At 43.8% G+C, this 26,902-nt stretch overlaps 2 protein-coding genes across 9 annotated transcripts in view; both read right to left on the bottom strand.

Annotated features, from left to right (window-relative positions):
- SH3PXD2A (SH3 and PX domains 2A) overlaps positions 1-11,952 on the bottom strand; it is a 253,653-nt gene extending 241,701 nt beyond the window's left edge. For all 3 annotated transcript variants that reach the window (XM_054071937.1, XM_054071939.1, XM_054071938.1), the window contains exon 1: positions 11,827-11,952. In XM_054071937.1, coding sequence (XP_053927912.1) covers positions 11,827-11,898 — 72 coding nt within the window. In that variant the 5' untranslated portion in view covers positions 11,899-11,952. The remainder of the gene's footprint in view (positions 1-11,826) is intronic.
- Positions 11,953-16,720: 4,768 nt separating this feature from the next.
- Positions 16,721-26,902, bottom strand: part of STN1 (STN1 subunit of CST complex) — a 49,310-nt gene continuing 39,128 nt past the window's right edge. For all 6 annotated transcript variants that reach the window (XM_054071555.1, XM_054071554.1, XM_054071556.1 and 3 more), the window contains one exon: positions 16,721-25,337. In XM_054071555.1, coding sequence (XP_053927530.1) covers positions 25,180-25,337 — 158 coding nt within the window. In that variant the 3' untranslated portion in view covers positions 16,721-25,179. The remainder of the gene's footprint in view (positions 25,338-26,902) is intronic.

The following is a 26,902-nucleotide window of genomic DNA, read 5'->3' as shown; positions in this document are numbered from 1 at the left end:
CACTGCTTTCCCCATCTGATCTGTCTACTTTGCAAAGAGGAGACGAAGCACAGAATGTGGATGGATCCTTGGATGAAAGGCATTAGATAAGTTCAAAGCATTAATATATATAAACAGTAATATCGGGCACAATACTTCTACAAAAATAAATGGCCACTTGACCCAAGCCAGTGAAGCAGCAAGTGATCTGCCGAGGCCCAGATGCGTGACACGAAAAAAAGGTATAAAGCAGAGCAGAGAGTTGGAAGTGATGATCGGAGGCTCTCTGCCTCACTGCAGGCACTGCTCTTCCTAACTTCCTTTGGTTAAAACGCAACAGTTCTCATTAATATTAGCAATATGCAGCAAGCTTTTGAGGCCTGACCTGGTGTCGTACAGCAAAGGGGCATCTGGTGAAGTATCAGAAGGCACAGGCTGAGGCAAAGTGAAGTTTTCATCTAAGCTCAGTTCCCTGTTTTTAATGACACTAGATGGTAACCACTTGAGAGAATACAGTGTGCTTAGTCTTAGCAATCAGTAGATTACAGACTTCATGACCCACTCACATATCTTGACTGCTGTGTTGAATAGCCATCAGCCTTGTCCCCAGAAATTTGTCAATTCTTTCGTTGAACCATTGGTACTTTCAGCCTTCATATATCACCTTTCAGCAAGGTGTTGCACAGCTTAATTATAGTGGAGAAAAAAACAATTTATACCACCTCGTACACAAGAACGTTGTAATTCCTGTACTATTGCCAAGAGGCTGAATCCACTCCTCTTCTTCATCTACCTGTGCCTGTATCAGAAGTATGTAGGATCTGCATTAAAACAACCATCTCTCTCTCTCTTTTCCTCCACTTCAGCTGATTTGGGACAGGTCTTCGTATGGGAAGAATTGGACTGATTCCAGCCCCAGAAAGACCAGCTAGAGCTAGGGATGGGAGGCTTGTTTGTTCTAAGCAGATTAGCTCCCAACCACTCGAGGTAACTTTATAAATCTTTACTTTCGTACGCTTCACAGAGACAGGTGAAAATGAGTCTAGAAGCAAAACAAGGAACAACAGTTAAAAGAATGTTATAAGTGGCTTTATTTCATCTGTGGTGCGGCTTGTTTCTGAAAGTTGAGGAAGTCAATTTATAATGTTAGCAATTTGACAAGCAGTCTTTTTAACGAGAACTCAGCTATTGTGTTCTGGAACAAACAGGAGCTACCATGGGTGGGGTATTGACCCTGGCTATGACTTGGCTATTATTTTATCAATCAGGAGCAAGGCTGGGCTGCAAATCCCTTCACCTTATTTTGCATGCGGGAACTCATGAAACCAAGAGATTGTCTTGGCTGAAATCACCAGAAGATGAAGGTTTACAGAGAGAGATATCTTTGCTAAATAGGTACCTGAGTCCCATCTAAGGCAAATAGATCAGAAAGTGTTAGATGAAACTGCTAGACCATACATGTTTCCCATAAAGCATCTGTAGGCTTTTGATGGACACAGATAGCAGAACACAGGCAACAGTGGGAAGAAAGAGCCTGGGAACTCAGATAAAGTCCCAAAGTAGATGAACGTTTGCCGACGACAGCACTGTAAAGTTGGCTTTGGTGCTTGGCTTCTGGTAAAACAATGACATAATGCTGTGTTTACTAGCAGGGAAATCTCAGGGTTGGAAATGGGTCTGTAAAAAAAAAACCACTAACACAGTTTTTTGACAAGCCAACAGATTAACATCTATTGTCACTGGGGCAAGGCCAAACTCAGCTGGAAAAGATCCAGGAGTTTGATGTCATTGAGAAGCTCGCAAGGACGTCAGCTAAAGAGTATTCCCATGTCATTTCAGCATTTACTGTTACTGCCTAAAACAAGATATTTGCCACCCTCACCTTCTGTTTAACCCCTTCTGTTCCAACGTGCAGTAAAGACAATATCTTGGTCTTTCAGCAACAGGGGTTTGATGCAGATTTGCTACAGCTCACATTAACTAAAAGCAGAAGATCAATAAGGGACCAGGCAGGATTTGGTGCTTGCAGATAAAACATCAATCAGGTCTGGAGTGCCAATCTTGTGTTAGTACTATCTACAGTCTCTTCCTTTCTACAGATACAAAGAGTGGGCATAGTTACTTCATTTGACTCCTTAGGATGTTTTCGAGTCCCCTGTGATCGAAAATACGCAGCCAGTTGCACCCTCAACTTGGACTGTGTCAAGGTCTTTATGATAACCCAGCCAACACCTCTTACACACAGGAAGACAACAGCCAAGAAATTTAAACTCCTCACAAATGAGATCCCAACACAAGGATACCTGGAATCCCATAAGTGCCAGTGCCTGTTAGGAAACTATCTTGCTCTATTGACCAGATGAGTTAAAGCCCTGATGGGGCCTTTTTAAGTGAGTTTGTCATGGATAATAACCCAAGGGACTAAAAAATATTTTTAGTTTAAGCAACTGTTTATAGTTATCTTTATAAACCAGGGATGTCTGTATTAAAGGATGAAATGCAAGCTACGGCTGCCCAGCTCAGAAGCAGGTGGAAAGCTGCTGCCCCAAAGCACTCCAGAGTTTTGACACAGGCTGTTACAGTCACAAAGACAGCAGCAAAAACCCTAAACAGGAAATCTCTTCCTGAGCAATAACAGCCAGAATACTCTTCTGTATGCCTCAAGGAAGCATATTTCAGACTACTGCGCTAGATTCCCTTCAAGGTAAAACATCCTGTGTTGTCTTTATAAAATACTGTTTGCTGAAGAATTACAGGAAAACACGTTTGGATACAGGGAAAAGAAAGAACTTGTTAAGGATGCCCAGGGCTTGGAAAATGTAGAGAATACAGGGTTACTATCACTTGGTACACAGAAAACCAGCATGGACGATCCTCTAGAATCAGTAATTTTTTATTATTCTCTGCTTAGGTCAATAGCTCTAATCTCTTGTTATTAATAGAATATAAGCAGCCCTTTCATTAATTAAAAAACTATTGCTCTCAATGCTGGTTAAGGGATACTGACAGTTTCACCTGATATAGGCATATGTATAACCCCACACACGCAGAGCTTCCCTTCTACTCCTGGCTTTCCTCTTTCCGTCTCAGAAGCCAGCTCCAGAGCTCATTTTAATCCCACTTAGGAAAAAGCTGAACTCCAGTCTTTCTTCCTGTGTCATGTTTGGGAGATGGGAGGAGGGAGATGCACTTAAACTGCTCTCCATGGCTTTCTTCCAGGAAACTACTTCACGTATCCTTGTTTGTTTGTTTTTAAATTCTAAGTGATTTTAATGCTGGTGAAAGTTGCTGAAGTGACAGCCCTGGGAAACTGGAGGCCTCCCACTTACTCACGAAGCAGAGGCTGTGCCAGCTGCCCTGCTTCTGCTGAAGACCAGGAGCTCATGGAGCATCTATCCCACCAATAATCAGCCCTCAGCTTGGGCTGCTCGAGATGAGGCAGGTGTCAGAGTGCCAAATTTTCAGGTAAAGGAAATAAACTGAACTCAGAGAGAACTCAGCAAAGCACTTGCAGGGCAAAGAAATTAAAGAAAACTTTTAAAACTAATTTTCAGGGTATTTTGCTTGAGATCCCAAGGGTCTACTGTTGGCTTGCACCTGCTGGAGTGAGGAAAATCAGGAATAACCTTCTACCCACAAAAAAATACGTGTATGAGTTAATTTATAAATAATAACAGAACAGCCTGAGCCAGAGTAGGAAAATCTCCAGGCATGCTGAGGCAACAACTAGAAATCTCATCTTCACAGAGTTAAGAAAACAGCAATTCATCTGCTTTCTGTTGCTTCAAAACCCCGAGGACATAAGAACGCCTGGAAAGAACCTTTCAGTTCTGCTGGTGAGCTTTCCTGACAGAGAATAGAGAGACACTGGAGAGAGATTAGAGTAGCAGCCAGTAGCCTGCGGCCAAGGGCATTGCTACAAGAAAGACCATACTCCCTGTTTCACCTCAAATAATTCCATGGACCCTAGGGCACCAAGATGGGAAGGAATGCCCTACAGGTACAGGCTTACAACTGGTAAGCATGGCTTGCACTCTAAATGCACATTTCCTCAGCAGGGAATGTGAGTTTTATATCATCCCATTTATATCAGACATTCGTTACCATGTCTGATGAACAGTCTGATGAACTGCTTAGGGAAGCAAAGGTCTAACTCTCATTTCCAGATAAGAACATGACCTTGCCATTCTGCAACCACTGCTCCTAAGCCTATGCTAGCAGTGAGCCCTTAGGTAACATAGGCATCTTTACACTTCAAAAAAGGCGAGTAAATCCTATTGGGTTTGCAGCAGAGCTTACAGAGAACCAGAAAGGTAAAACAAATGATCCAAGGCCACACCACCAGTAAAGAGGATGTACAAGCTCTTCTACAGCTCTGCACAATATCACTATGTGACACACTGGACATTGTCTCAAACCTCTCTAGATTATTTACAAACGTTTATGAGTAAACCACATTAGTGACATTTAGTGAGTGCGAGTTTGAAGTGCCATCTAGATTATTATTATATATTCACCTAGAAGGTGTCGCAAAGAATAAATGAACAGGCTAAAGCAGGAAGGTTCCAACTAGGTTACAAGATTTTCCACTTTGATTTTTGCTTCTACAGTAAAGACAAAGGGAGATGCACTATATTAAAAAACATCATAATTACAAACTTCTCAGTAAGACTTTCAGTAAAGTCTCTGTTAAAAGGTGTGAGTCAGTGTCCAGGGAAGCTGGGAGGGATTTTTTTCCACTGACTTGACTGTATTTGTGTTTGACACCACCTGATTAAGCAGCAGACAGCACTAATTTCCACAGTACGCTACTATGCGGCTCTCTGCCTTCTTCATGTAATATTCACACAGCACACTCCAGGAGAGAAGGTGTCAGCTCTAGCTACAAGAAAGCGTTCAGCTTCACAGTGCCCAACAACACACAGGGCTGTCAGCCTCCTCTAATGGTCTTGCTCTTCTCCATAGTTATGGGGCAGCAATTCCCTTTGCGTGAGCAGGCACGGATTAAGAGGGCACGGCATGAAAAAGGAAGATCACGTTAGAAGGTCCAGCTGTTTCCTCCCAAATGACTGAATTAGAGAGCTTGTACGTCACCTCCTGCCTCAGGTAGGGTCACATTGAATCCCTCTTCCTGTTTAACCCGTATAAAATGGGAAATGGGTTTTGAGAAAGACAATGACAGAATACAAGGGTAGTATTTTTTCAGGCTGTGTACTTTTATCAGATAAGTTGCAAGACTGCTTTGGAAGCCAAAGAAAATAATAGAAAATACTGCCACACGCTTCATATGTGGCCTTGAGCCAACCACCTAACCTCTGTTTGCCTCATCTTCCCAGTGAGGGTACCGGCATATACCTTACCTTCCAGAGATGGAAGAGGGCAATACCTCCGAGCTGCCCATCTCTGAGGCCTGAGTAGGTGTGTGGGATGAACAGACAGCTGCTCTGGGTTGCAAGAAGCCTTGCATCCATTTCTTATTCCACCATTTGCTTTCTTAGAATGCCTGTGCGTATCTCTCCAGTCACCCACTGAGGGAAATACACATGCCTTGGTCTCTCCGCCCCTCTCCCTTTTAGCTCAAAGCAGTAAGCCTGGCATAATTTTGACTACAACTCTGCAATCTGTGTTGCACAGGTGAGTCCTGGTACCCACCCATGACCCACTCTCTGGAAGCCAGGGGCCACCTGCAGCTTGCAGCAGCTGAAAGTATTTGTGCTGTCTCTTAGGTCAACATCTCCCTGGTAACCTAGTTCCAGTTAAAGTCAGTAAAGGCATCTTAGTCACTTTTAAAATGGAACTTGGAGGATTTTGGAGCTGTTGCCCCTAGATCATGGTGAAAAGCTTGTAGGAAGCCTAAGTTTCCTTTTGGCTGCCCTCCCAGCATACTGCAGGCTCAGTCACAGGAGAGCAAATACATGCAGCCTGCTGGGATTTAAAGACTCCTGCGCGATTGCATTCCATCCTGGTCACAACAAATCCAGACAACTACCTTGTCCCTCTGACTTGTTTTTTATTTATCTCAAAGGCTAGAGACAGCTGTTTACTTTGCAAACTGTTGAATTGAGATAATACTCTCCCTTGGCTGAATGTTACCAATGCACAGCTCTACTGGAAGAAAGGCTTGCACGTGCTCCTTAATCCATTGGGCTATCCTACTGTCCTGTGAAAAAGCCTCGAATTATAGAGGAAACAACTGCCAGACAGCGCATGCTGGAAAGCAGCTGGATACCTAAAGTGTCTAAGCTACTTTGCAAACCTGCCTTGAACAAGCTCAAAGAACTGAGCTGCTCTTAGGCACTTCCTAAAATAAGTTATTGTGGAAAAGACGTGCATGAGAGAGAATTGCATTCAGGTGGACCACCAGAAGGCTAAGAAAATGCTGAGAAAGGGAGGAAAGTGAATCTTTCAAGGCAGAGAAAATTTAAAACATTTATGTTATGTTGACTTCATAAAACAATGGTGTACAAAAGCTAAAAAACTCAACAGGACGTGGAAACTAAAACCTCAGCTGTTAGGGAAGAATTTCACTTTAATAAGCAACATTTTCCATCTGGAGTTGGTTGCAGTGATAAGGAAGACAGAAGCCCTCTGGGCACTAGTGGGCGCTGGCAGCTCTGGACTCACAAGGTTTGATCTCTCCCTCCTACTATCCCGGCTCCTCTGGCCGTTTGGCACCAGGGGCAAAGAGGTGAACCAACCTGCAGAGAACTGTCCTACCACAGCTTCCAAATGTTTCAGCAATACTGACTTCTTTTCTTCCTGACATGAAAATTTTGTAGCCTGCAAAATCATAAGATCTGCATCTGAAACAGGCAAAGGAGAGTTAGTCATTCTTAACACATCTGCCCCAGCAAGGTGGTGGTCTGCTTACAGGGAAAGATACTGCAGGGGAGAGGGAATATTTCACCGTGTCCAGCTTTCTCCTGAGCTCTCCTCTGCTCTGCACACAGGGGATCACAACCACCTTTCACCTAACCCTTCCTAGCACATGGAAGTTCAGTTCTGAGGAGTGATGAAGCCACAGAGCAGCCTGCTAATTTTCTGGCTCTTCCCCAGCACCCCAAAGATAACAGTAATAATAATAATTCAGACCAGTGAGCCAATTTGTATCACAGACACTGGAAGGAAAGGCACATGGAGTATCTTGGTGGGGGGGAAAGGGAGAGCAGAAAATGAATCATAAGTCCTCAATAAGTACTCCATCTATTCATCTAACACTACTTTCTGATTCACATCAGGTCCCTCCCTTACTGCACTCTATCCACAGGCCACCAGCCATGTGAGCTCCTGGAACATCACATCCTCTTTGCTCTGGAAGAGACTGTCTCTCAGCCTCAGGCTCTGCTAATTAAAAGGGTCAAAAAAAGCCAGTCTGAGCCTTTCTCACCCATGAGCAGCTGATACTCCTAGCACAAATGGCAGATGAAGCTCCTCAACCTCAGACCTGCTGGCAGGGCCGCATTGGACAACCCATTTGATGAGCCAAGCAGGGGGAATCCAGCTCCCTCTCCCATGACAGCAATGAGGTACCAACACAGGGGCAAAGATCCTTGCCATTAAACCCATGACATATCCAGACCTTCCTCATCAGTGCTGGCCTTTGTACAACCAGCAAACAAAGAGTAGCGAAGACATGAAGATGCCTGATCACATCCGAGTGGTCTTGAGCCTATGCAGCAAGCAGGAGTAACTAAGATGCGGGGAACAGAGCATGAACCAAACAGTGTTTTTTTCAAACCATGCTGACATTTTACAGCAGGTCACTTGTGACAACCACACTCACGTTCTCCTGAGAGCATTGCTAAAACTCAACACAGCAGGACTCAATCCCTTACAATTTAGCAATGCCAGTGCCCCAAGGTTAGAAACCACATCCAGAAGCAGTGAGATTCTTAGAAGATCAATCGAGAGACAGCATTTGGAAACCGTTTCCTTGGGGAGGAATTGGGACAGTATGCAGGCATCTCTGATGACCAGAACCAGCAATGCACCTCGCTCAAGTAACTGGAGACAGGGCAACCACTCGTAAAACAACAGTATTTTACCTTCCCTCCACACTGTACAAAGCTGAAAAACACACAAAGCCCACCACAACAGGAGGAGAGTAGTGCTGGAAGAGGAAATCCATACTGATGTATCCATCCCTGCCCTGGGGATAACACAGGCACACTTAGAGACCTCAGAAATGACCTCAAGCATATAAATGTCTAGTGAGATAATGCACATCAGTAACTACTCAGTCTTCTGCGGAAGACCAAGTCATCAGAGAGGGGGCTGGGGATGTCATCCGTTTTACAGCTAATGAATGTTTGCCATCACCCAGCTCCTGCAAAGCTGTGAACAGGTGAAGGTGCTAACCCTCCTTTCACCCCCCTGAGAGCAGGATCAAGCACATCTGGTAGGCAGAGGCTCCCTGCAGGGCTTTTTAACGAGTCAGACATTTGGGTAAAGGGTATCTGCCTTAAAGACAGCCTGGAAGCAGAGAGAAGGGAGGGGAGTGTGCCTTGTTTACGCTCTTCAATGAATGGTTAAGGGAAACAAATATCAGCTGTGGGTCTTTTATAAAATAGAGAATGTATTTCTGGTTTGGGATCATTTAACATTTAATTCAGACAATCACAATTTCAGACTAAAAGCTAGAGAAGCCACCCCATAAACTATTCACTTCAAACTGAGAGAAGAGACTTTTGAACTGTTTAAAACTTAGCAGGGGCCAGAAAAGCGATTCAGATCTTGTTACCAGCTTTTGCCCTTCAGAATGATGAACCAACGCCTTCGAGTATTAACTGCCATGTCCTGATTCACCCAGCCTCACCACAGCATCGTGCAGCCAATGCACGACCCCTGTTGCACCAAGGGTCTTTCCACAAACCCAGACTTGACCTTCCTGACATTGTTCTTGTTAAAAGAAGAAAGAAGTAGGAGATCAAGGAGATCCAGCATTCTTGAAGTAGTATCAAGCACAAATCAATTTTTAGAAGACCACTGGTATGGAGAAAGAATAGGAAATTAATGTGGAAAGTCAAAAGCCGTAAGAACAGCAGTAGTTTATATTAGGGATATGCCATACAAGAGGCATGTGGTTGTCGATCCAACCTTCTGTTTACCCTTTCACATGTTGCCATCCAGGGCTCTCAGCCAACTGTGTGGCCTCGTGCTGCCCAGCTGCTGACAGAGATGCAGAGGGAGACATTGCGGATTCCTTCCCTAGCAATGATTTCCAAGGGGAAGAGAGAGCTAGGTCCCTGTCAAATAGCACTGGATCCAAGATTTTAATCCCCTCCCACGTGCAGAGCCCTACAAATTTTCCAGTGAGGTATTAATCTCTTCAGAAGTTCTACACACCGGGATCATAACAGAAAATATGCAAAGCCACCTTCTTTCTTCTATTTTCTTGAGTCAAGGCCACAAAAGCTATGTTCATATCACGAAAGACATCTGCCCTAGAGAACGATTCCTGGCATCCAGGGCAAGCAGTGCGGGAGCTTATGTGCTACGCACATTTTGCCCCCTCCACACACCCACAATGTCCAAGACTTGCCTTCATTTCTCAAGTCTCCACCGTGACCCTGAAAGATCACAGTTAAAAGGAAAGGGATTCACCTTAAAATGCCTGCAATACCTATATGTCACCATCCACCAGAGAAACACATCATTAAGCTAAAGCCAAGGCACGTGTCGTGTGGCCTTAACCATGGCATGAAGGTGTTTAGGGATGCTGGAGATAGAAGGGCTTTTTGATATTAACAGAGTCACACAAGGCAGAAAGCACCAAGCTTTGCACTCTCAAAACTACCCACAGGCAATGGAGAGAAACAAATCCCAAGTCACATTTATGTCCATTTCAGAAGAGAATGGCTGTTTCATGTTAAAAAAGAGCACAGAACCAAACTAAACAGAGACCAATGGATCACACCCAGGGAATTAAATTCTTTGACAGCGTGGGTTCACCCTGAGCGAGCTACTCCAGCCAAAACCAGATGGAAGGCTGCAGCACATATATCCACAGTAAACTGCAATCTAGGAAATGAAGAACAGGCAAAGACTTCTGCACCTTTGGGCTAATTCACTCATCTAAAACAAAGAGACTCACAAGGATACGGATGGATGACTACTATTTTTAATTTAATTATTCCAGTGCTTGTCTGTGAACCAAGACCCTATTGTGCTGAATATTGTACAGCCAGAGACTGAGAGTAAGCGAAAAGCAGACACAGTCCTAGCCACACAAACCATTTAGCTTGATTTTGGCCAAGAAGAGGACACAGAGGGATGCAGAACTGTTGTGCAGGCAACAATATTAGAAACAGTGTAAGGAGAGAAGGGTGAAGGGGAATAAATAGATTTGCCACTAGAAGCATTAGACAGCACTTTGTGTAACACTTTAGGTTACTGTTATTGAAATGCAATGGCAATGATCACCAAGGAAATACAGCTGTGTTTCTGCAGGAAGGAAATATTTCCTTTCAAAATCGTAAACACAGGATTTAAACCCTTCATTTCTGGTTATTCTCCAACAAATAAGAAATGAACAATGCCATTTTCTCTTGGCGATCAGGAAGGTAATTCTCACCAGTTCCTTTTTACATATTTGTGCTTGGCAGACATACTTCTCTGATGCTGAATTGCCGTCACCTTTCAGGTGAGGTAACAGCCCGCAGCCGTGTCAGCCACAGTTCACAGCAGCAGCTGCAAAAGCTGAAGAAGACCTTCCCTCCTAGAAGCAGTGAAGGACTATTAGAGGAAATGCACAAGCCCAGCTGGCAACTGAGAGGACACAAGACCTAAAACTTCCACTCTTATGAACTGGGCACAAGAGGCTTAATTCCACCGTAGATGAGCGCTTCAGCTTTCCATCTACAAACCAGCATCTCTCAGCAGCATAGTGCCCTCTAGCCTTAAACTGGGTTATGGTTTGAGCCTTGCAGGAAAAAACTCAGCGACGTGAAACACTAATACAAAGCTTTATGCCCAGTCTGTGGCCTTATCTTTCAGGCAACCTATGCAAATGCTGACCAGCTCTGAAGAAATCTGGCAGGCGCACAAGGCCGGGAAACACAGCACACCGAGAGCGATTTCACACAAGACCCAACTCTCCCTCAGGCTTTTCCTTACCAGAGCTGGATGATTTACCTTCTCTATGGATAAAATCCAGCCTTCTGCATATTAAAATACAGGTTGTATTTTGAGGAAAGAATTAAAGGGTTCGGTACAAATAAAACCCAGAAAAACAGCCAGAAAAAAAAACAAAAAAAGATGCCTTTTCTATTCATGTGCATGAGCAAAAGCTGTTCCACTGTACGCTGCAAACTCCTGCAGGCAAAGACACTTCCACATGACACCCTGCAATGCTGGAGTCTGGGAAGGCTGTTAAAAATCCTCCTCTGATGCTGCTCTGTTGGCAGCCAGGTGCGAAAGGAGGAAGGCGAAAGAGATGAAAGAGATCCCAAACGCTGAGTGTGCCTTGAAAACCGTGCAAACCGGCTCCCCCTGGAAAAATCGAACTTATGGGAGAGAATGAGCGAAGATGCGCTCAGCACCCCCGCGTCGCTGCCCCTGCGAGCAGCAGCGGCTCCGCTCCGGAGCGGCAGGAACTGGGACAACCCGGGAGACCTGTCCCATCACCTTCGGAAGGGAAGGGAGCTTCACAGGGATAACCTTCTTTTTTAAAAGTAGGAAAGGCAACAGCCAAGTAGGGGATGGAGAAGGGTAAGGAAGAAGGGCTGCGTTCCCCAGCGAGCTCCCTGCGCGCAGGGGGGATGCGCAGGATGAGGGTCCCGGGGGGACCCGGGCACCGCTCCCAGCCCGCCCCGCCGCGCCTCGGGGCTGGCTCGCTCCCTCACTCACGTAGTGCTTCGAGGGGTTCCTCCTCTTCTCCACGTCCACCACGTTGGCGTCCAGCACGCTGTAGGAGAGCATCTTGGCGCTGCCCGCTCCGTGCGCCGCGGCGATGCCGGCGGGCGGGACGGACGGAGAGAGGGAGGGAGGATGCTGATGCTCCGGCTCCGCCCCGAGCGGCCCCGCCCCGGCATGGCGGGGTCCCTGCGGCTCGGGGAACGGACCCGGGGCTCCGCCTGGGGCCGGGGCGAGGGCGGGAATTCTCCGGGCTCCCCTCCCCACCGAGCATCCGTGCATCCCTGCATCCCTCCGGGCGGGGCCGCAGCAGGAGCAGCGCCCCCAGGCTCTGCCTTTGGGGCTTTTCATAGAATCGCAGGATAGAGGGGGTCTGAGGGGACCTTAAAGATCACCCAGTCCCACCCCCCTGCCATGGGCAGGGACATCCCACTGGATCAGGCTGCTCAAAGCTTCGTCCAGCGTGGTCTTGAACACCTCTGCGACTTCTCTGAGCAACCCATTCCAGTGCCTCAGGGCCCTCACAGGAAAAAAATTCTATCTAATATCAAATCTAATTCTCCCCTCTTTCAGCTTAAAACTGTTACCCCTCATCCTACTCCTGCACTCCCTGTTAAAGAGCCCTTCCCCAGCTTTCCTGTAGGCCACCTCCAAGTACCCGAAGGCTGCTAGAAGGTCTCCTCCTCTCCAGGCTGAACAACCCCAACTCTCTCAGCCTGTCTTTGTATGGGAGGTGTTCCAGCCCTCTGATCACCTTCGTGGTTTCCTCTGGATTCAGTCCATCAGATCTAGGTCTTTCCTGCGCTGAGGACTCCAGAACTGAACGCTGTACTCTGGGTTGAGGTCTCATGAGAGCAGACTAGAGGGACAGAATCTCCTCCCTTGACCTGCTGGTTACACTTCTTCTGATGCAGCCCAGGGTGCAGTTGGCTTTCTTTTAGAAAGTGTACTTTTCTTTTAGAGCAGTGTACTCATTTCCGCTATTTGCATATACATAAACAGATAAATGAGCATCATCTTTGCAGTCACACTTGAAGAAGAGCTTGCCCTAGAAATTTCAGGTTGTTTTCCTTTCAATAAGGCGTCATTACTTTGCATATGATTATTTGGCAGTTCCCTCAGAAATGGGAATTTGCGTGTGATCTTCTAGCCCTCAGCTCATTTCATGACATTCATTAGCTGTTCACTAATTAACTGAAGTCACAAAGATCTCTCATTCCTCTGAAGCCTCTTCAGCAGCAGCTCATGCAGATTTTCCAATGAGATTCAGAAGAGCTGCTGACAGCTGCAGACCTGCAATCCTAGGAGCACAGATGGGTCCCAACTCCTAGGAAGAAAAGCCTCACATTTACAGTGAGAACAATTGGTGAATTTCATTATCCACACTATAGGCACAATTTCTGGATCACAACCTTGCTCCTGAGTTGTTTGCCCTGCAACAATGACCATTAGAGAGACATCAGACTCACAAAGCCACAGATAGTTGAGTCCAAGGGCTGATGTTTGAGAAGTGTAGAAGTTCACAGCTGGTTTCCATGAGCAGCTTAAGAAAAGAAGAAAAGCCAGGAGAACAAGCATACAGCTACTGGCTGCTGCCATGTGGGAACCAGGTACCCGCTACATGATGCCAGAGAAAGGTGTGCTGAGCCAGCCTTCTTCTCCCTCCTTAGCTATCCCACACTTCACCAAAATGAGTGAACTGACATAAAATGCTAAAATCTCAGCATTCCACCTGAGGGTGTACACAGGCACACGTGAGACCAGCTTTTGGCAACAAGGAGGGTGACAGAGGGGAAAAGCTGAGGTGCCCATCCCTGTTGTCGCTTCTCAGGCTCATCCTTCCTCCTTCAGAGCACTGTCTTCCCTCCTCTTCTTGGAGGGCCTTTCTACCTCTAATCCTCATGCATGACACAAGGCAGCAGAGCAATTATTTACATTAGGAACCTCTACTGTTTAGACTGGCCAAGAAGTCCCTGGTGTGCAGAGCAAACAAAGAAAATTCTTCCTTGAAACTGTAAATATTCAAATAAACCATTGGTAAAAATATGCCCAGCATGGCCACTCTTCTGGGCTTCGGATGCCTCTTTCCTCTGAGCCATTATCTATATACATCACACGCTCCATCCTCTTCTCCTATCACCCTGTCTAAAATAAAAACTAAAAAGTCCCTCCATCATTAAAAACACTCAGGGTTTGTTTTAAACCAGCTTTCAAAACATTTCATTGTGAGGGAAAGAGGCAAAATACATCATTCTCCCAACGCTCTGCCCGAGCCTTCATCTTCATGACATTCTGGCATCTTTTTACTGCTATTCATCTCATCTGCTTTTGTGAGAGAGGAGCTGCTATTTTCACTGTACCTGACACTGGTGCTTTGGGGGTCATGCTCCCTTCATGCCTACCCCATACTATCATGGCCTCTGGTTCACTGCTCACCTTTCATCTAGTCTGGATGACTTGATTCTCCACAGCCTTCAGCTGTGCAGCCTGCCCAGCCCTTGTACAGCTCTGGCTGACCTCCTCCTCCATCAGCCGCCGACTTTGTGCCCACTGCCACCTTCTGCTCTCCTCATTTGTTTGCTGCAGCCCATCACAGGCAAAATGTATGTTGCTAGGGGCATGGATTCTTCCTTTAAAATATGTACAACACCCAGTCTAGTGGGAGTCCAATCCCAGACTACCACAAGGCTGGCAGAGAAATAACTGAAAACCCTTATTATGCTGCAGGCTTGGGAAAAACGGTTCTTCTCTTAGGCAGCAGCTGGGAAAATGAAGCTGATGGCACTTGTGCTGGAAAGCCAGGCTCCAGCTGCTGGGACTGAACACAAGAAAGAATGAGTATGCAGCAAAGAGCACGGCAAGCTTGTTGGGTGACCGACCCTATGTGCAGAAGAGACAGTACCTGACTAAGACTGTGAAAACACTGTGAATTTGTAGGAAAATAGCCATCTCTAAGGATTTTAACCCTAGATCCCCCAGTATTTATATATTTTTCTTAGTCTCCATTACTGAAGTCCTATCATTACATGAGATCATCACTGCTATTATTAATGATTTTAATACACATATTAATATCAACATTAACACCTGATTTAATAATTCACCTTTATGGACTCATGCTTCCAATAAAACTCACCTGAGGAACATCCTGGGAAATTCAGACTTCTGAAGACTGACTAAACCAGGTATTTAAAAAACTATTTCTACTCATTTGCTAGGTGAGTATTTGAGCAAAGAATTTTTTTCTTTTTTTTTTTTTTTTTTTTGGCCACACAGGTAATCACATTAGCCTCACAGATCTAACACAGCTACAGCCTAGCAACTTAGACTCTGCTCCAATTACAGAAAAAGCTGATGCGTGACAGAATGTCTGTGATGGTCTCAGAGCTGGAGCATGACTTGAGTTTTCATATTTCAAGAGGACTTTGAAATGGCAAAATTTTTTTGTAAGCAAGCATTTGAGTTGTAAATTGAAAACACTTGGATCATGAAATCAGCAAGAAAATGAAACAAGGGGCAGGCTTTCCCATGCTCCATTAGGGCCATTTCTGATGCTTCTTATTAATTCATGGCTTATCACTATAGATAAGTAAATCTCCCCAAATATTAACCATACGATGGCCTAACAACCCTGTCTTTAGTGGCTTGAGTTACTGTTAAAGATAACTTTTTTTTCTTGCTTTTGCTTTTCTGTTTGCCCGGGCTGGGCAGCCAGGTGGAGCACAGCATTTTCTTGTCCCGCTAGCTAGGAGAGGCTCTAACGGTGCTTGGCACCCTGGGGGAAGCAAAGCGCCCGTGAGCTCAGCCCCTTGGGGAAGGGGAGTGTTTCAGTGCTGTGCATGACAGATTAGCTATACAAGTCATTACTGGAAACGAGAGTTGCATGCATAATCTGCTAGACATGGTAGTAGAGATGTGCCCCTTAGGGTTGTGTTGGCTCTGATGTGTAACAGCACAACACAGAGCCTTTGTTACACTCCCATCTCAGCTTCTTAAAAACTTCAGCTTCCTAAAAGGGCTGCTTTCCATGCAATCCTTGCACTTCAGGGTTTCAGCACAAGCTTCTTTGGATAGAAGCGACAAGAATAGTAGAACCCGTCTGACATTCAAATCTCAAACTGACACGCAAAACAAGATGCAATCTTCTTTTCCTATTTTTTTAAAGCCATTTGTGTTTCATCTTCTCGGGAGATGACTGCTCTTCAAATGAAATTCACTCTGCAGAAAAATAAGCCCGGCTAATGTGATAGAAGGGAGCCAAAGAAACTAGCTGCAGTGCTGGCAGAGCAGCCCCTCAAGCACAGCAGTCTGCCCCTTCCCCTTCTCACCAGAGAGAGCTGCTTCATCAGTCCCCATGTGCAATCTGCTATAATGGAAAAAACAGAATAATCTTTCCCCTGTAGCAGGGTACATGCTTTCCCAACGGCATAACAGCTTTCACTTACATTATGAAAGAGCTGCTTCACTCTCCTGACTTAAATTATAGATCATCCTTTTCTTGAAGCAGCTATCTTACAGTTTAACCTTTTCATGACTCATGTTGTTTTCCAGTCCTCTTACCAGAGTTGGGAATGAAGGATTTCCAGCTGCATGCTCTGCTTAGGGTGGTAGCAGCAAATTATAAACTGATTTTCATCCACATACACCTTGTACATTTCCATTGTTACGAAGATTTTATAGATATCTGTTGGCAAGGTTGAAGAAAGAAACAACATAAAGCAAGTCTTTATGTTTCTTTATGTCACACGTTTCTTTACGTCAGGCTTACGTTTCTAACAGCTGAAGTTTATCAAATTAATCATAGGTTTGAATTGGGATTCCCCAGGTTTCTTCTCTCGCTATTCTCAAAAGAGCACATTTTGACACTGGTTTCTGCCTCATTCTCTGCAAAAACCTTGGCAATCCATTATTGAAAATGCAGGCTTGTTACAAATAAAGTAAACCTAGAAAGAAGTAGTCACCTTCGTGTTTTCTTCCCAATTACCTTAAAGACACCAAGTCCTCCATATTAACAAATTTAAAATTCAAATTTCCACCAGGTCCTTTTTAAACCTGAACTCCCTTGTTCACTATTTTTACTCATTCAATCCCTTCTGAAATCAAACAGTAATTTTATTTAGGTGCACATACCCTAGAGAAAGCAGAAGAGATTGACTGCCAATATCCAATCCAGAAAACATTTGACTGATGGACTATGAATTGTAAAAATGTATCCAAACCTTATGAAAACTCAGCCATGGAACTGCAGTTGGCCCAGAGATGACAAAAGCATGAGCCTGACGCTGTAAGGGGACATAAATAATGTGCAGCCTCTGCCATTTAGCAATGGATCGCATTGATTTATTATTTTTTTTAAGTTACCTTCATGCAAAAGTAAAGCGGTTCTCCCAGCACAGAGAATTCTTTAGGAGGAGAACTTTTGGACCTGCTTAACAGCAACATTATCCCATGATTAGACATGAAAAGTACTTTTTTTTTTTGTCCGAGTCATTCCAAGGTTAAGACTTCCTAGGGTGCTAGTGGCAATGCTTGGAAAACCAAATGCTCTGTAGAATGTTTGTTGCTTGGAAAAAGGAATGAGATCATCCAGACCCGAATAATCTCTTAGGAAAATTGGAGCTACAGCTTCTCTAGCAGGGCCTGGTGTAATGCGCATTTTTCAGCTTGGACCAGCCCCAGAATCCCAGCCATTTATTTAGATCTTGGCATGTGCTAAGCTATGGCCATGCAGCACCAAGGATGCAACCCTAAAGGCCATTTCACTAACGTCTTTCTCAGCCACCAGTAAAGTGACTGTGACACAGAAACCACTCATAAGAGAAGGGCAGCTTCTCCCTTCAGGACCATTTCCATCAGTTAGTAATGGCATCCAGGTAAGAGACAATTATGTTGTCCTGAACATTCTAATCTTCAAAGGTGTTTTATTGGCTAGTTCCTACTTTAGCATGTAAGTTTGAGCATCCAAGGGATTGCTGTTTTAGAAAGGACAAATTACCTTGCAGAACAGAGAGACTGTTAAGAAAGTATCAGGAAGGCAGGGTAAAACCATATAAATATTACTATGCTATGTATATAAATTTGTCCAGCTGTTTATGATACAATTTCTCTTTTCCTGCCCTCATTTCCTCCTGTTTTCTAATTGCACAAAATAAACTAGTACAAGTCCTTGCTTTCATTACATGCAACACCTGCTGCCTGTTCTGAAACAGATGTGTAAAGCATCATTAGGCAATTATGTCTTAGCCTTTTTCAATAGGACTAATTTCAAACGTCTTTGTGCTAAATCCTCCTCCCTCAGCTTCCTATCCTTTCTCATCCTTCCCTATGTTCAGAGTTCAAAGAAAAACTCTCCCTATCAATTTGCTTCTGTTTGTCCTGGATCACTGTACCCACAGAATGACAAACAGACTATAACTACTTGAACAAGGAATTAAGTTCAAGAGACTTTATTGGGAACAGAAGACAAGATGAGGGAAGAGAACCACGAGAGAGTATTAGTCAGCTGTGGAGGCAGTAGTTACAGAACATCAGCTGGCTTGTACAGCTCTAGAGGTTTTGTGGACATTACAGCAGAGTTTTCCATGCACACAAGGACAACACCTATGCTCTCAATATGAATGACTTAATTTTAGCAATAGAAGGAAAATCCAGTTCCAAGCACCCTCTTAGCTCTCTGCTGCCTTGTGTACCTGGCTAAGAAAGACACATTAGAATGAGGTAGGCCTACAGGGCTTGCGTGACTCCGTTGTTGAGAAAGACACTTGAGGGAATCAATTCTTCCCTCCTATTTCCAAGTATCACCATTATATTTGGAAGGTTTCTACTTCTGTGATGATTCATGAACTTCTCAGATCAGTAACAGAATTGGCACATGCTTCCGTTAATCACTTTGGCTGTTAGGCAGTGACAAACACTTGCAATTTATCTTACCTTGTTCACAGCAGAAGCGGGATGACTTTCTGCTTTACTTTTAACTCGGAGAAATTAAAAAGAAAAATGAACTAGATGTCTGAGCCTAAATCTCATATGGAAGCAGTAGCTTAACTGCAGGTACTCCTCTACTTCTCAAGCAAGATGAACAGATGTTTCAGTCTTTACATGCTTGTTCATCTCAGGCTAAGGTGGCAGAGTGCTCTAGCCCTAGCTGGTAGGGAAGAAACATTCCTTCTTTCAATCAATAACAAAAAGCAAGCTAAAACAAGAGCTGCAGGACATGTTGTACCAGGTTAATTGGCATCGTGCTGTTCAGTGGTTCAACACTTGCTGCAATTTGTTCCTTTAGGTATTTCTTTCACTAGCAAATTCCTGGTTATATTATGTTCAGGCAACCTTGTTAATCTGGGCTAGTTTCAACTTGTAAATTACTGTGACTATATTAGGATAGGCTCCATTGCACATACAAAACATATTAGTGGGAACGGGCTGGTGGCATCCCTAACGATCAGTTATTCAACTTTGTACTCTCATGTAGATGCTATAACCTTATCAGATTTTAACAGTCTGACTTGCAGTTTCCCATCACAAATGTCTGCCTTGGTGTGACCTCTGTGAGCAAACTTCAGGGAAAAATCATCCAGTCATTTCTTTAAAAAGCACTGCAGAACAAGTACTTCTTGTAGCAGCTGAAGTTACAAAACAAGGTTCCTTGGGACTGTCTCAAGCAGCACTGTGTCCCCAGCATTGCATGACTGAGTTTCTTCCTTCCCCTTAGTGGTGGCACTGGTTTAGGCGTCTCTCTTCTATCAGTGCATGCACGTTCTAAAAACATGCAATACCATAACAGCTCAAGGTCCTTCACCTCTCTTAACTAACCAACAGATTACTAAGTTGCTTGCAATGGTCAGACAGAAGAGGTTGACAAAAACCCAGACACAGTATAATCACATCAGAATACAGTCACACAAGGAGACAAATTAACTAGTAGATAAACAAAATAAAAGTCCACACCAGCTTTACAGATCATACCTGCAGTGAAATCTCTGTAAGGATGTGAAAGTGGTAGGGAGAGGCAGATGGCTTCTGTCAAGGGCATGACTTTGCTTGCTCAGGTTTGGACAAGACACAAGCGTTTTATTTTTTAATTATACTTATTTTGGACTTGGATATCTGTAAGAAAATCACTAGAATCTTTGAGGGTGCTACTGGGTTCTCGGGAGTGTGGAGTGGGAAAAGTATTGTTTCTCTGAAATAGCAACTCTTTCCTTCTGCAAACTACATAGCTAAGAAAGCTCAAGAGTGAAGTGGATGGTATCTGCCTCTTCTGGTGCCTAGAAATGGGGAAAAAAATACAGCCTGCAGGAATGGGAATGGGCTATGATCAATGCCAGGCTACTCCGACAAAGGGATTATGCTGAAACTTTCAATTGCCAGATGCTGACAAGGATATTTGAATTAGGAAAGAAAAAGGGAACAAAAAGAGGAAGGAGGTTTGGCTGGGATCCGTGGTGCAGAGATGAACCATGAGACTGTGAATAAAATGAAGGGTCTCAAGAAATGACAGTTAGAGGGGAGAGTGGAGAGCAGAAATAGATGAAAGAAATTAGGGGGAAAACCCACGTGCCAGACAGGGCATATTGCTGGGAATGAAACCCAACTCAGCATTTCCCTGCTGCCAACAAACATGCACAAAAATGTTTCGGTAATGCTGAGGCTCCTCGAGGATGGTAACCAGTTATTAGAACTATTCTTTTATCTCTGCAGCTGAACTTTTGTTTCCCTCCTAGCCTGTAGGGTTGGGGCAGGAGGGCTGGAGCCTGTGCTGAAAGACGGCAATAAAAAACATAGCGCCGCACTGACAGGAAGTTTCAAAATTCAGGTTGCCCGTGGGATCTGAACTTGCTCCTTTCCCAAAGATAAAAATCTTTGCTGGGCACATCTTTCCCCCACAGGATCAGCTTACTCTCAAGCTGAACCAAACTGCATTTCTTTGACAAGCAGATTTTTCAGTACTTTGTCCATGTGGCTCCATGACTCTCTGGCTGCTGCTCATTGATGAATACTCATTCTGAATAATGGATTAGCAACTCCTTCTGTTTGTGGTGTTTATCACTGTAATGCTCAAGCATGGACAGATCAAAAAAAAAAAAAAAAGTCACAGCTTTCAGTCATGTAGCCAATCTATAAATTTTTCATTTATTACTTTGAAAGAAAAGCTTCATTTCCCAGGTAGCTTGTGTAAAATACGTACCCTCATGGGTGCAAATTTTCAGTCTAAAGACTTGAGAACAAGAACACTCAGGACTCATTTATTTGGATTTCTATTTTTTCAGAAGTTATTTAAGAAGTCGCAAGAGGAAACAGGATTCCAGGACAAATATTTGGTACAAATACAAACAAGCAGACCATCACTGCCTCACAGGACCTGGAGAGCAAAAAAAGACAAGACGGGCAGAGCAATATGCATGGAAAGAGGCAGAGAAAGCTAAAGCTATTAGCAAAAGTGGGGCTTAGATCCAAATCTCATTCCAGCATCTATCCATTCATCCATGCCCACAGAGCTCTCCTCTAACAGCTCCCAACAAGACAACTCAAGAGATTTCAATGACTAACGTTAAGAAAAATTGAAGCTTATGCCCTACACAGGGAGCTGTTTTATCCCTGATTTACAAAAAAGGGAAACTGAGGCACGAGGCAACTTTACCTTTCTCTCAGCTAAGCAGATGGCAGGGCCTGAAAATAGAGTTATTCTTTTGTTTCTTCATCAGAAAAGCAATCACCTTACATTGTGGTAGAATAGAATATTAAAGTTCTTTCATGATTTTTGTTCTCAGGCGCTGCATTTTTATGGAAATGTGCCTTTTTAAGGTAACATAAAAATGCTGACCAGTTTTAAAAACTCCATTTTACTTACCTGCATTTGATGGCCATGACTGTTCCTATGGAAACTGAAAATGGCCATGAAGCAATCCTACAACATGAATTCTTACTTGTCAGTTTTACATTAAAGAGCCACCTTCAAAGTATTTTAATAGAACAGTAATAATCATGTTGCCTAACAAGTTTACAAATTAAACAAAACAAGAAAGCACGCTTTCACTGAATGTTCCGCACAATATTTTGTAGGTGCGGTCTAAGTCTAAGAATTTTAACAGTGTGCATGACATGACTCTCTTGGTTAAGGATATGATCTTTAAACAGAGAGACAGTTTATTAGCAGTAAAAGCCCTAGTGTGTGTAGTTAGACTTACATAAAGGTGACTTATACCAGTATGGGTACGTCTAGACTGCTGTCGCAGAAGCATACTGTAGAGATACTGAGTAAATGGGAAAATCAGCCTACAGTGAGCTCTGTGCTCCCACAGCTCGCTGGGTACTTCTGTTCAGGCATATGCATATGGTATTCCCTGTAGGTATGAGAGAGGGAATGCACTCAACCAGAGTAAGTGTTAGTCTGTATTGGGTGGCTACTGTGGAAAAAATAAAGCATGCAAGCCTAAGACACAACTATTCCATACAGTAACTCAGGATTAGAATCTGTGCACCTTAAATCTTGGCTCCTCCACTAATTTTACTTTAGCCTTTCACTTGTAAACACTGTAGGCTCCCTTATGTTCATTCATATTTCCCTGAGTTACTTCGTGAGAAAAATCCCCTCTTCCTGTTCTTGGGGAGCACTGTCCAGCAGAACGCACCCTCAGGTGCAAGAGTCCAGCATCACCAGCAAGTATCAGCATAAAAACTTCCAAGAACAGGTTCTTTACAGAGTCACTTATCCATCTTTCCTGAGATCAATTCTTCCCACCTCATGACTGACATTTGAAGCTGATCAGTGCTTATCAGTCATAAATTGCATCATGGGCAGAACAGGGAGGGAAGATGCTTAGTGTCTGCATCAACCTCTAATGCATAGGAAAGAAGCGGCCAGGGGTTTTAGGCAGGCTTTACACACAGAAATGCATCTAAAACAGAGGAAGTGCAGCATCAAAGTTGGAGGCAACAAAACACATTAGGTGCTGCATGTACAATTATCCAAGCTGCAAAGGATAAAGATGTAATCCTATTTTGGTATGAATTTATTTTAAAGAGACCCTAAAGAGCAATTTGATCTCCAGACTATCTTTTCCTCCAAGATTCAGCTACACAGAGCTCCTCCCAAAACTCATGCAGCCCACACACTTGGCTGACACCCTCAGGAGAACCAGAGTCTGTCTCTCTCTTCTAAGCTGAGGAGATCACCTTTCCCACTGAGCCAGCAGTGCTCTTTTAACCCTTTCCCAGCAAAATCAGACTCTGTTAATATAGGGCTTTTCAAGAAAATGGCCAAGTCAGTCTCTTAAATTAGATGCCACAATCTTCCACATGGTCCAAGACACCACATACTTACCTTTAAAATATCCTCAAATTCATGCCAAGTAGGCAACTTGTCCGTAATCAAGGAGTAGCATATGGTTAACTCCTCAAGTGAGTCTGAATTCAGGAATTGATATTCCAAACTACTTCTCCCACAGACAACCTTTGTTTTTGAGCATCACTTCAAACTTGTCAGTAATCAGAGTAGGAATCTGAGAGGCAAATCTCCCCTGTGACCAACTAGACCTTTTTGTGGGCACAATTAAAGTAGCAATTCCTCTCAGTACCACTTCAATCAGAATCAAGATATCTTTCCTTGCTTTCCAAAGACGTTCACGGAGAAGAGCAGGGAAAGACTTTCACAATTCTTTCTTATTTCCTTCTGCACAGGTATATCACTTCAGTATGTGTTCAGGCCCATGTTAAAACCTGACTGGAAGGCACCAGACTCAAAACAGAGCAGGAACGCTAGGAGTAGGGCAGCCCGCAGGGAAACTAACTATTAAGCTCTGCAGCAAATAGGGAATTTACAGCAAACGAATGATTCATGCATATTTTTCCACTATGGACAAACATACCATCTCTTTAAGAACAGTTTTCCACTGGCCTCTGAATGTAAATGCCAAACATTTTGTCATGCCTTTCTCTTAGCCTATATCTCAGTGCAGCCAGGGCTTGGAACGAGGCATATAATATAACAACAAAACAGAGACCTGGCACACATAGTGCTACTCATTGGCTTTCCTCATGCATATAGTTTATTTTTCCCTGCTATGACAACCCTTATAGGGCTTTATCTCCACATCTGCCTCCTGGGAACCTGCTATTTCAGCTGTTACAGGGAAGGTGCAGGGAAAGAGTGAGGATACATTCAATTCTTTCTACTCTTTTCAAGTTAAAGGTCTCACCTTCACATCATTAATTAAACAGATTAATTAAACAGACAAGCCCCTGCAGCAGCAAGCCCTCTCTAAATAAATATTGAACAGCTCTGGGCTTTGAACTGTGCCACATAACAGAGTTGTGATAATTCCAGATCAGACATCTTGCATGGTAACCTTCTTTAGGCAAATGTTATTTCACCAATGTCTTGTGTTCCTCTGCAGGCACAGATACGCATAGTATTTTTCTCCAAAAGTGACAAGGAATAAAAGACAAAAGGCAACAGGGAGCACAGAGATGACAGTGGGTCTCGCTGGTTTTTGTATTTTCTTTTCCAAAGCACCTGATTTATGGTTTACCATTTGTGATGTAGGAAGCAATTTAAAAATAAACAGCATAACAGTGACTGATTGTAAGAATTCTGGTCTGAACAGAAGCCACAACATGCATCAGAAACACACATGGTATCAGGGGAATCCAACCATGCTTGACAAGCAGTGGACAAGGTTGCAGGGTGAGGAAGGGATGCAGGATCCCATTCCTGAATATTAATTTTGAGAGAAATGTGAGGATTGTTTTAATAGTGGGGAAGCTGTGCATATTCAGGAATACAAATTTACAGACATGGGTACCCCAACACTGTCAGGAAGGACAGGCAAACCTTTTGATTGCTTGCTTGTGTGTCCTTTCTTTAGCTGTTATAAACTACATATAAAAATAAAGATCCACAGCTATTAGCTTATGGAAAGATCACAAGGTCAGTCTTTAAGCCAGAAAAACAAGTCCTGACATGATCATTGCTGTAAACAGCGCTCCTGAGCAACGACTTTTCTTTAGGGCTCACTGGATGTAAACATAAGGATGGCCACGTCACATCTTACTGCAGGAAAACCTCAGCTTCTTTTCCAGCTCCCCCACTGTATTAGGACACCCAGAATCGGTTTGGTACAACTTTCACTAGGAATAGTGAGAAAGTCAGCAAGAAGAGTAAAAACAAGTATTTGGACATCTTCTCTGGAGATGGACAAAACCAGCATTTGTAGAATCAGAATGCTCTTTTTTTCCCCCCCATCTAGATCATACCAGGTAATAGCAGCTTTTCAGGGTCACTCAATCTCTCCTTCTTCCCTCCTTTATGCTAAATGGACCAAAACAGAAGTATCTTATCTTCTCTCTTTAAAATGCCATATAATATCCATCCATAGTGCTGACAACATCACTGTTACTCTCCAGCAGTTCCAAGACACGGTGCATCACTGCTTCAGCCAGAGAAGGGTTGTAGCTCTGCCGAATGCAACTCAGGACATGAAGAAAATGGCAGCCTTTTTCAGCATCTGCAGAAAAATGGAAAATGCAGCCAGGCATGGAGGAAAGACTTCAGTCTAACTGCCTCTTTTTAACTGTTATAATCCAGATTGGTCATGAAAAAACCCACAGCTGTTGCAGAGGAAGAATGCCTGAGGTACTAAAGCAGAGATACATGTATTCAAAGGGAAGAGATCCAGTCTGTGCCTACAGTTCTCCAATTATCAACTGTTCCCACTGACTCTTCTGGGAAGTGTCAGGGCTGTAACACTAGTAATGAAGGTGAAAGATAATCAGTTTTGAAAACTCTAATATACAGGGCTCATTCAGTACAGCCCAATTACGAGGTAAATAACTTAATGGTATCTCTGCTGTCCACCTGCACAAGCCATCTGGTTTCTGCAACTGCAGAAGAAACCAAATGAAAATACTTCTGCTCATACCCAAATTAAAAAACGTCTACAATAGAAGGAAAGTCCATGGCTGAGACCTGTAACTGCTTGCCTAATGCTGGCATCTTGTGGAAAAGCTGCTACAGTGCAGCTTTCATTCACCTAGCAATGCAATGCCATCCCCTCACTTATGACTACTCAGACAATTACAGGAGTAGAAAGCCACAGATCTTCAGTATCAAATTTTACCTCCTTTTAAGAGGAATAAAATCTGAAAATGTACAAGAGAACAGAAACGTAAAAATACTCCCCTTTTCTAGGGGGCAAGCCAGTGACAAAAGTCCTTAATGACTGCAGTAGAGCACGCAGCTACAGTGTGCCTAGTGGAGCCATCATGTGAAGTTCGGCTGTCCCAGTCAACATTTCCTTCAACGGACCCTGCAAAACCACTGACCAGCAGAGCTGCAGGCTCCCAGTCTCCCCAAGTGCTGAACTCCACAACAGATTTCTTTCTCCTCCATGGCTAACAATGGAAATCTTGCATAAATGAAACACCATCAGCACAAATGAATTTCCTTCTCCCCAGGTCACATCATGTAAGGTAGGTTTGATAATGGGCCAGGGAGGTCCTGTATTTTGTTGTTGTTGTCTTTGTTTTTATTTTTGTCAATTTCTACTCTGCCTTAGCAGCTGCTGAGAAAAATCACTGGTAGATAGGAGGCAACACTGAGTACTGGTAAATAAGTAGTTCAGCCTAGTTCCTATGAAGATGTAATTCAGGCAGAGGTACTTCTTCAGAAGTCAGTGATCCAGTGTGGTTGGTAGCCAAAAGTTCATCCACCGCCCTAGGACAGATAAGTGTAGAGAACAGAACAGTGCCCGTACCTGGTCATAAGTGACTGCTGTTGCAAAGTGAGTAGCCTGCATTTTGCATTACTCATAAGTTTGTCATAAGAAGGTCAGAGTGCCCATCCCTCATCTAAAGTAACTTAGCCTAAGTCTCAATGAATTAGATTAGTGACTCAAGTGTTACCCAACAGTATAACAAATATTTCCTCCTAGATGTTGGTAGAAAATAGCATTTTGGGGTCACTGCAAGCATGGGCAATCACTAAGTAACCCAGGAACACTCCTAGTCTACAATCCAGCTTTGAGGGAATACATGCCTTGCAGTGGAGTGACGCTGTCCCTCTTTCATTGAC

The sequence above is a fragment of the Cuculus canorus genome, chromosome 7 (assembly GCF_017976375.1).
Source record: "Cuculus canorus isolate bCucCan1 chromosome 7, bCucCan1.pri, whole genome shotgun sequence".
Classification (NCBI taxonomy): domain Eukaryota; kingdom Metazoa; phylum Chordata; class Aves; order Cuculiformes; family Cuculidae; genus Cuculus; species Cuculus canorus.
Note: the sequence above shows the minus strand (reverse complement) of the source record. Positions and strands in the feature narration are given on the sequence as shown.